Source organism: Vitis riparia, chromosome 18 (genome assembly GCF_004353265.1).
Source record: "Vitis riparia cultivar Riparia Gloire de Montpellier isolate 1030 chromosome 18, EGFV_Vit.rip_1.0, whole genome shotgun sequence".
NCBI classification, from domain to species: Eukaryota; Viridiplantae; Streptophyta; class Magnoliopsida; order Vitales; family Vitaceae; genus Vitis; species Vitis riparia.
Window position 1 is genome coordinate 371,558 of NC_048448.1, and position 8,632 is coordinate 380,189.

Genomic DNA, 8,632 nt, shown 5'->3' on the forward strand with positions numbered 1-8,632 from the left:
AACTGATGTAAAAATTTTAAAATAAAATAATTTTTTTAAATTTAAATAAATCGTGCATATGAAAATTATTTATATATTTATAATATCAAGTTAATGGAAGAAAACACTTTATTAATTAAAAAAAAACTTTCAAATATGTTTTTTGTTTTACTTATTCTAAAAAACTTTTTAATTAACTCAATCAAGCATTTTTTTTTTTTTTTTTAGAACAATAACTATTTTCTAGAATTCGGTTCCCAAATACAATTTTTTTTTCTAAAAACATAAAAAACTGTTCTCAAAAACTGTTTTTCAGAACTGTTCTCAAAAACTGCTACCAAATAGGCCAAGATGTTCCAAAATCAGATACTTGAGCACTACCATAATTCTTAACTAGGATTATGTGGATATTTTTCCACAGGACACAAAGACTTGGGTCTCTAGACATAGGCCCAATTTCATGTTATTTTCAACAAGGGATTCTACATCCTAGTACCCATTTCCCTAATACAATATATTTGGGTTCATTGCAGAGGTTAATCTTTGTTAACTGATATAACTTTAAAAACAAGAAGACAAGAATTCTGATGATAACTCAAATTTACCCATTAGGCCACCACTTGCAAGGAATACGCGTTGTTCAAAACACAACAGAAATTGTCCTGTAATCAGATGATTGTAATTGGTGATAAATTGCCTGCTTCTTCAACTTCTTCTACAACATACACTTGGGATTTATGTTTTTCAATAATTGTATTAGTGAAATTTTCAAAAGGGATATGGTATGGATTCAACACTTTATCAAATTTTGAATTCAAACCAATTAGTATATGATAAAATGAATATATGGAAGTATGTCATAAAAGAAGGCAATCAAGGGTATAAGGTGTACAAAGTAATGAGATCCAAGTGAAATCAGGATTTACATGCACTGTAAAATGAAACCTTTTGCCTTTTGGTACAAGAGAAAGTTGGAAACGGCCCTCAACTTCAAACATATCACACCATGTTAACCAAACGGAACCAATGAAAGCTGCCCGTCAATTTCAGGATTGAACTACCAAACAAACTAGTAAGACTTGTAATTTAAATAATTAATGATAAACCATCACACCTTATCCACCAGATTGACGCTGTCCTACAGAATGTGACCCAAAGGCCAAAGGTCAACATATCCTAATTTGATTGCTTGAAATGCCATAAAATGGGCACCCAATGATCAAATGTGTGCCACTGCAGACTGCTTACTGCCCCCTCGGATAGGAAGAAAGAGGAAAGATTCCTCAAAGGTGACCAACTCTTTGGTCTTTGCTTGATTCTTCTTTTTTTACTTTTTTACTCGACTGGGCATATCGGTTTTCCCTGAACACACGATTTGTAATTTTGTACCTTGGAGACTACAGAAAAATCTGACCCAGCAATACTTTCCGTCCGCTCCCTTTCAACTGCATCATTCAAAACGTCAGTGAGACTGACTATTTGTATTTGTTTTCTAGCGAGGGGGAGAAAGAACATCCGAGTGATGTTCCTATTTGGCTATTTGGATCACCCACAGACCTTCCACCAGGAGTTGAATGCAGTCCCGTCAAGACCTCCACGAGGTCAGACCCATTATAAGGCCATGTCCATTTGAGTCTGACCCTGCAGCAATTTCATATTTGGCTGCTTACACACCTCGCTCTACCCTAATGATAAAAGTTCGTTACTCCGAATTTTTAATGAAAATATAAAAAATATCATTGGTATTTTCATTCTTACCTGAACCAGCAGTTCAAATCGATAGAAAAATAAAAGTTCACTGAGCATATCCAAGAAAATGGATTACATGTGAAGTGTGTCATCAAATGGACACCCAAGTCACCTCAGAAGAGGAAGATAAACAAGCTCAAACTGAAAAAGAACTGAAGATTAAGCATCTGTTATTGCAAATATACTTGAACAAATAAATATTTCACTATCACATTAATATAATATGGCCGGGGGTGGTGGGTAATTGATTCTAGTGATCAACTTTACAGTGATGATAAATCAATCCATAGTCAGTATTACTTTCTAGAATTCAGTAACATGAATCTCAAAGAAATGAAAACCAAAAAATAAATAATAAAAAAGCCTTAATTTAGCTTCCAAGGCCGGTAAGATAGTATGCATTTACCCTTCTCTCTCAGAGGATTCCGGCTTTCCCAAGACTGCCACCTCCAATCTTCTGCATAGTCCTTTCCCTCTAATCTCACCCTGTGAATGTCCTATTTATTATAGAATTTTCAAGAACCAGATGTTTCTATGATTTAAGAAGAAAAAAAAAATATTATCTATCCTTCCCAACACAAGGGAGGCTAAAAGAGGGCCAAATCCAAAGATGAACAATCCAGAAATATGCAACTTTAGGATAAAATGTCCTGTCCCCTTGGATCTACATTTTCATTCTGGTAGGAAGAAAGAGGAAAGATCCGTGAAAAGCAACTCACCAGCCAACCCTTTGCTTGCTTCTTCTTTACTTTTCTGGACATATCTGCTCATATTGTTTTTCCTTTAACACTTAACACAGAATTTTGTACCTTGGAAACTACAGCAGTACCTGAACCAGCACTGATTTTGGACTGCCCAAATTCCCTAACGTCCAAAATAAACATACACTATCTTCCTTCATTCCAACTAACTTGTACCATAATCCAAATTCTCCCACTTGAAAGGAGCAACCAAGCCAATGTCTGGGGAGCCACGCAAGAACAGGCAGACACAAACACAGACAGCAGCAATGGCGAGCATTGAATGAATGTAGGGACGGTGAAGCAAGCCTTGTGAACCTGGCATCCTCCTGCTGTATTTTGCTGCCACAACTGCACACTTGGCACAAGAACTGCGTCCTTGTCCAAAATGTTGCTCCTGCCCTACTTTCGGCCATGGTTGCTCCATCGCATTTTCAATTGATAAAGAGACTTGACCATTCCTTCTGTCAGCAAGTTTACGCACTACCAACCTGTTATAAGAGTGGTTGTTCCTCATCATAGCGTATGCATATGGAGATTGCCCACTAGCATCCAAAAGGGAATTCCAGGAGTGCAATCCAATCTAGAGGAAATAAAATTCAGCAAAAACACTTCAGAAAACATTGAGGGAGGTTGAAAGAACAAAACATACACATTTAAACCGAGGATACAATTAAGAGGAATGCCATAAAGAATGAGGCAGGAATAATCAGAGTCATCTGAATTTTGGTCAAAGGCCCTATGCCCTACTGACACTTTAAAACCCAGTCAAATCCCATTTTAAAATCTTTGTTTGGGTTCAGTACCCCACCAGGTCCAGTCTCCATGGCCTCTAACAAGTGAATTAACAATAACAGATCCAAAATACCCTAGTACTCTAGTAATATAAACTGCTAGATCTAAATTGCAAAATACAATTATTTTGAAGGAATTAAAGTTTGTGGTTTGACAAGTTGGGCATTGTCAAAGATATTAAGAAAAACCTCAAATGAATCAATTTCACTTTGTTCGGGTTCACGTGATATTAAAATAAAATTAGAATACCTCTTGTGGGTCACTTGTCAGAGCATCAATGATATCATCCGACCCCGCAGTACAAGCAGCCAAATGTAGAGGGGTAATACCACCAGCTCCCAGGAGATTAGGTGGGAAAATGTATTTCTTGGATGAACTGCTAGTCACAGAATAATGGATAAGCAAGTCAACCATTTTCCTGTACCTCCTTTTGACTGCCCTGCTCAAGAGCTGAACCTCTGACAGTGTCTCCAAAGACTTGCTCGATAGCCCATCACTGCCCAAGTTTCTTTCCACCAGTATGTCTAGAAGTGTTTTGACCAAGGCACAGCAGTCCCTCTCAACCGAAAATGTGAACAGAAATTTGAACCGAGCAAGGGAATAATCCGAACCTGCAAGCATAGAAGACTTCCTTTGGAATAGCCATCCAAGTTCATTTAAGAAGTGCAGAACTTCTTCCCTAGAACTGGGCCGCCCAGAATCATAAACCTGGTCTTCTGAAATGACATCACACACTTTTGCCTCTTCATCAAATTCTGATTCAAGGAGTCTCAACTCCTTACAAATAGTGGCATCAGCTACTATTACAGGAAAGCTGTTGCCTCTGAATCCATTTTCCACCTGCTCAAAAATTGGCTCAGAAGTCAACTACAACAGAGATATTCCAAGGGTTCAATTTTTCATTTTGCTTCCTGCAGTAATATAAATTGTAGCAAGTGCTTAAGATGATACCTCAATGAAACACCGCCCTAAAACACTAGGAATTGCATCATTAATTTTAAAGCTGCCAAAGCTTATCTCATCGTATACAGTTCCCTGGCAGGCTAATCCTGGAACTTCCTTTGATGTGTATCCACCCATATATGTGCAATGAATCCTGCACAATGGTTCAAACTTATATTTCTAGGAACAGAGACGAATGATACATCAGTAGAACAATTTTCTGAGTGCTCAAAGGGGATTATACTTACTTGGTTCCAGGATTAGCAAGATTTCTTCCCTTCAATAAAAAAGAGGTCTCCTGTCCACCCACAACCGCCAATGGGGACACTGAGATCAACTCTGGGGAATTCCATGTTCTCCAGGATTTGCATAAACGAATCTTTCCTGCAGGTTGATTTTGTGTAACATGGATCAGGAAAATGTAGTCACAAGACAACCATGAATTCAAATTCAGATTCATTAATGATCCATTAAAGTTAGCTTCTTTCCCTTGTCTTTCCCTCAGTTTTACAATATCATACCCCAAGAAACCATAAAGGAACTGTGCCCACATGTGTTTGTTGTGAGATGGGATGAGGGGGAAGGGGAGCAAACTGTACTCACCATCTTTATGTGATGCTAATTCCCTGCCTGTATGAACTAAGAATCTTCCATTTCTCCAAAAGTCAGAATCTGAATCTTGAACCAAGGAATTGACCCGGTGAAGAAGGTTTTCTTCAAGCTGAAAACACCAAAAACACCTACAGGTGGTCAGCACATAAGCTACACTACCATACTAAATTAAGTTAAGCCAGTTCGCTCACTTGCTCCCAGGCAGCTGATGACATTGATGCATAAACTGATAGAACCACACATCCTGGCCTTATGTAGCTCTCCATTTCTGATGGACTGTGAGCAAGCCAATTGTAGATCTGAAAGAAGGGTGCCCAATGTTGTTGAGTTTTTATGCCAAAAAGGGTAACAGTATTAACAAGTCAACATAAACAACACTCCTCTACCTCTGTTCGCAATGTCCCTGGGAAATGACTGGGATCCTTGTCAAATAGTTTGAAAATTATCCGCCCAGTGCGATCCTATGGGGCAATCATAACACCATTTGAATTACATCAGACACGGGTTGAATAAAATTAACATACAGAAAAGAAATAAAGAAATAAAGCCATGGGATGCGTGCTGCACTACCTGAGCATCAGAATTCAAACTAGAAGGTGAATGATCAGACCCAGATGAAGAAGTGTACCCTGCTTGGTAAGGAAAACTTTGGACAGCACCATTGTCAGCTCCTCTATCTGACCTCCTAAAGAGCTCAAGAGATGTGGCACCATGAGCCCTGCCAGCTCCAATATTTCCATTGACCTCTCCACTGATTGACATCCTCTCAGGTTTCACAGTTTCCATTGATGCCTGCATTGGAAACAGCTTTTGCACCACAGGCGGAGAAGATGAAGGAGACCTCTCTTCCATGGGATTACTGCTGTCAGATGAAAAGTACTTCCTAGCAGATCCCAATTTCGGTGGGCTGTCATCCTCGAGTGAAGAACTAAAGAGCTGTAGTGGTAAATTTGGCTGGGTCTCCTGAACCTGGCAATCTGAATCTTCCATAGGAGACTGGTAGCTAGTGCTACTTCTCTCTCCTCCAACTGAAGGAAACTCTAGGGTCTGTCTCTTTTGCAAATCAGGACCAATAGCCTGGTCTAGGCAGGTTAACTTAGTTTTCTCACTGTCACTGCTTTGACTGCTCCTTTGAGATAGAAATGCAAGGGCATCAGGAGCAGAAGCTGCTAGAGTGGCTGAAAGAACAGCAAGCAAGTCCATGGTTGATGGAGAAGATGTCTTTCCATTCAATCTGTTTTGATGTTCTGAAGATGACTGTCCTGGTGTATTCCTATTTAAACTTCCAGAAATTGGCAGCTTTGCCGCAAAATCTGCTGGCAAAGGTAGCGAGTTTAACTTGCTAAGAATTTGAATGAGTTGGTCTCTATCTGGTACAGATGAGTTATTCGCACTTTTGACCTCATTGTTCCCTACCATCCAGAATAGATGAACTTTAGGATAAAATCAACTTAGAGAGGGAAGTAGGAAAACTAATTCCCAGGCCAACTCTTTTACCTTGTGTACGAGCTAAAGCTGTCAATAAGTTAACGATATCCAAATTTCTATTGGCAGTGTTGTCACGGTTTCCAGGGAGTAGCAGGCGTGAGCTAACATCCTCTGGCTGGGTTTTCCTTCTGCGCCGGTTGTGCCCAGCAAGTCTCCTCCTGCAGCTTCTCTTTCCCTCATCAAACTCTGAAAGTGGGTGAAACCTGCAAAAATATTTTAGGAAGTTTTGATGTTGATCTGCAACATATTACTTCATTGTAGCCACATAATATTAATAGTAACATGAACACCCATAACTGCAGCAACAATAGCAATAGCCATGACTTGGAATCAAAAGTTCTTTCCATAACATAGAGTCAAGCCAAAGCAGAAAGCTAAAAGGGCAGCGAAACGACTTATATGTTCCATTCGTCTAAACAAACTGCAGTTCCAATTCGGAAACCTCAAACAATGAGGAAACTTCCAAAAACAGGCCAAATTCATAAACTGAATAAGAGCGAAGAACTCAACCAAAAAAAAAAAAAAAAAAAAAAACCCTACCTGCTGCACTGCTGGCAGAACCTTTGCATCTGCTTCCCCACTAAGGCTTTGGTGGATTTGCTATGCATCTCACACACCTTATGCCGCCGGTGATAGTCTTTCGCATTTGAGAGATCTTCTCTACAGTTATCAACCTGACACATCGGATAGCTGCTACTGCCGGGAGATCCAGAGCGAACCCTTTTGCTCGGCCTGGACACTGGCTCCTCAATTGAGCTCAAGCCCCCACCCAGCTTCAGCCTAAGGCTCTCATCGTCTTCATCCACAGGGTTTTTCTTCAACGCAGTGGTGATTCCAGTACCTTCCTGCTTCTTTTTCAGCTCCGTTTGCACCGGAGTTGCAGTACCCAGGCGCAGCAGCTCCGATTCCAACGGATTAGCAACGAACCTCACACTGTCCCAATCCCAGACCTTGGGGTTCCAATTGTCTCTAGGGTTTTGAAACCGCTGCGGATGCTGATGTTGAAAATTAGAGCTTGGATACGGCAGATCCCGTTTCTTTGCCATGGGAACAGCTTCATGGAATCGACTTGAAAGCGTCTGGTGGATGAAAATTGGAGGAGCCACTTGCGCACCAACCTCTTCCATCTCTCGAAAACCACAAAAAAAGCCACAAAACCCCAAACCTACACACAAAATTTATTCTCAGAAGAACCCACAGGCACAAATCATCGCCCTCTCCGATTATTACTTTATCAAAAGCTTAACCTTCCAAACAACCAATCAAACAAATAACTGTCATGTTTTCTTGTTACTTTCTTTTTTGAAATCTGACCTAGCCTCACCGGAAGAAATGGCGTCACGCCAAGATTTGATGTCCTAAAACATCGTGTCACAGGACTAAATCTAAAACAGCAAATCATACGCAAATAAACCAAACAAAATCTAAGAAAACCCCCCTAAAGCCCAGCCGCCATTAACGTACCTTTACGGACTTATAGCCTCCATGGACATCAATCTTGAATTCACAAATTCTCTATGCCCAGCTCCAAAGCCCCCAAAAGAAAAAAGGGACTCGCAAGTCGCAACAACCAATTCAGCGGTCCTCAGATCTACGGATCCCTCCTCGCTGGTAGCCGAACAGAAGCGAATCGGAAAAAAGAAAATTGCGACGGGCGGGCGATCTGGAAGAAAAGAAACCGATCCGAGAAGATAAGCGAAACCAAGTACATGTACAGCAACTTTGCTTTGCTTTTGTCTTCAACTTTTTCCCTGTCTTTTACTTGTAACAAACTTTTTCTTCTGATGGGGGTGTTGGCAGATACAGTAAATTGAAGCAACATTGAAGGTGGTTTTAGCTCCGGCCGCCCACGGGCCCACGAAGGATCGTAGACGCTTCTCCCATTTTTTTATCCTTTTTCAACATTTGCTGCTCTTGAGTCCCAACTCCTAAGTCCTAACCCTCGAGCTAAAAGCAAATTCCAATTTTACGCTCACGCTCCCACTCTCTACTCTCTACTCTCTACTGCATACTCACTGCCCACCATTTTTATTTTTTATTTTTTTTAATGATTTTTTGCGTCTCTATCTTGGAAAAGTTTAATCTATCAAAACCATGGCACATTCTATCCCCGCCGTCCAAAATGTACGATCAATGGTAGGCCGTTGGTTGCATGAAGTAGGAATAACCATATTAAAGTACAGGAGTGTTGTACACCTTTATTTTATTTTATTTTTACGTTTATATTTTATGAGCCTTAGTGCAAATAATAGAATGAAAAAATACGGGGAGATGTGGGAGGATGAGTGCATAAAACAATGAAATCAGGAATCAGGAGCTTAATACAA

The 8,632-nt window shown here is 40.2% G+C and overlaps 1 protein-coding gene across 3 annotated transcripts; it reads right to left on the bottom strand.

Moving 5' to 3' along the window:
• Nucleotides 1–1,031: 1,031 nt before the first annotated feature.
• On the bottom strand, nt 1,032–8,184 carry LOC117905883 (squamosa promoter-binding-like protein 14). 3 transcript variants are annotated; one of them, XR_004649742.1, is made up of 12 exons: nt 7,770–8,184; nt 6,846–7,470; nt 6,315–6,508; nt 5,388–6,229; nt 5,204–5,278; nt 5,009–5,116; nt 4,809–4,926; nt 4,454–4,589; nt 4,215–4,359; nt 3,513–4,103; nt 1,738–3,051; nt 1,032–1,664 (listed from the first exon to the last, which is right to left on the bottom strand). XR_004649742.1 is itself a non-coding variant. In XM_034818750.1 (11 exons), exons 2-11 carry the CDS (start codon nt 7,430–7,432, stop codon nt 2,635–2,637), a joined length of 3,213 nt encoding a protein of 1,070 aa, XP_034674641.1. In that variant the 5' UTR covers nt 7,433–7,470; nt 7,770–8,184; the 3' UTR covers nt 1,032–2,634. The 3 variants fall into 3 exon arrangements, 1 of the variants encoding a protein (XP_034674641.1); XR_004649743.1 differs by having other exon boundaries at nt 1,032–1,424; nt 1,537–3,051; XM_034818750.1 differs by having other exon boundaries at nt 1,032–3,051.
• Nucleotides 8,185–8,632: the final 448 nt, after the last annotated feature.

What these genes read in the sequence shown, in the direction of transcription:
- LOC117905883 (XM_034818750.1), bottom strand. Translation starts at nt 7,432, where the DNA reads ATGGAAGAGGTTGGTGCGCAAGTGGCTCCTCCAATTTTCATCCACCAG. An exon ending in TTCTGCCAGCAGTGCAGCAG is followed by an intron (nt 6,509 to 6,845) that starts GTAGGGTTTTTT and finishes ATATTTTTGCAG; the next exon opens with GTTTCACCCACTTTCAGAGT. An exon ending in ATTAGCATCACATAAAGATG is followed by an intron (nt 4,590 to 4,808) that starts GTGAGTACAGTT and finishes ATCAACCTGCAG; the next exon opens with GAAAGATTCGTTTATGCAAA.